This window comes from Penaeus monodon, chromosome 29 (assembly GCF_015228065.2).
Source record: "Penaeus monodon isolate SGIC_2016 chromosome 29, NSTDA_Pmon_1, whole genome shotgun sequence".
NCBI classification, from domain to species: Eukaryota; Metazoa; Arthropoda; class Malacostraca; order Decapoda; family Penaeidae; genus Penaeus; species Penaeus monodon.
Genome location: NC_051414.1, coordinates 31,574,893 through 31,576,211, shown reverse-complemented (window position 1 = coordinate 31,576,211; position 1,319 = coordinate 31,574,893). Strand labels below are relative to the sequence as shown.

Below are 1,319 nucleotides of genomic sequence, written 5' to 3'. Positions count from 1 at the left end.
CTTTCTTTCGCAGGATATCAGACAAGGACAGCCCATTCCTCGAGGAAATTTATTCTAAGCTGCTAACTACAACTTCACAAAGAAAGCCCAGCATTACACCAGAACTCCTTGGTTGAATGGCAGTTATCTGGATCCCGAGATTTTACCAGAAGTGTCTCCTTCCGTATCCATAGCCTCCGTAGCCATAAGGCCTTCTATAGCCAAACCCTCCGTATCCAAATCCTCTTCCATACCCATAGCGCCTTCCGTAGAAGTGAGGATCGGCTTCAGGGTCAGCGTCGGGGGTGGCTTCAGGGTTGGCTTCGGGGTAAGGGTCAGCCAGGGCGTAAGGGTCAGGCATGGCGCTGGTCCAGTTCACCAGGCACGAGGCGACCACGACAAGGGCCAGAACCATCGACAGCTACAACCAGGATAATCGGGGATTTAAAGTGACTGAACGGCATCCCAGTAACTAAATGGTTATTTTGGGATTTAAATTAGTTAAGTCATATTACATGAACTACACTGTATGGCAATAATTGGATATTTAGGCATTTGAAGTAACCAAATGGTATTAAAGTAACTTTATAGTAATAAATGGATATTTAGGGAGTTTAAGGAACTAAATGTTATTCAAGTAACTTAATGAATATTTAGCAATTTACAGTAACTAAATGGTATTACAGAAACCAAATCAATATTTAGAGATTTAAACTAATAGGTATTCAAGTAACTTAAAGGATATATAGCTAACTTTATTCAAGTAACTATATCGTAATTAATGCTATTTAGGTATTTGAAGAAACCAAATGGTATTAAACTAAATAGATAGTACCTAGATGAATATTTAAGGAGTTAAAATAACTAAATGCTATCAAAGTAACTAAATCCTAACTAGATGGATATTCAGGGATTTTAGGTTACTAAATAGCATCCTATGGATAATGTCTATATAGGTAGATTGATTCATATAACGATATATCAAGAGATTAATCGTTAGACTGACTTAATAATTAAGTCAGCATAAGCTAGTACTGGACTTTTCTGCTTATTAAAAAAAAAAGAATATTAATTTTTAAAAATCGAGTTCTCTGTGCTTTGATGAATTTTGTTGCATAAAGCTTATACATCTTGGATATTTGTGATTTACAAATGCCTTGGAATATGTTTTCGAAAACGAAATACGTATAACACTATTATCAGTTAAATATTAAAACGAAATAAAATCGGGAATCAATATTGACGATTCGAAAAATAATATAATGTACATCCGTAGCCCTTAGTGTTTTCTCGTCACTATGAAATTTAGGTATATGTTTAGTGATCTGATTAACAGTGCT

General features: G+C 35.4%; 1 protein-coding gene across 1 annotated transcript in view; it reads right to left on the bottom strand.

Annotated features, from left to right (window-relative positions):
• Positions 1-33: 33 nt before the first annotated feature.
• Positions 34-1,319, bottom strand: part of LOC119591681 — a 1,749-nt gene continuing 463 nt past the window's right edge. The window contains exon 2 of the mRNA XM_037940431.1: positions 34-400. Within this exon, the coding sequence (XP_037796359.1) occupies positions 143-400 (258 nt within the window). The 3' untranslated portion in view covers positions 34-142. The remainder of the gene's footprint in view (positions 401-1,319) is intronic.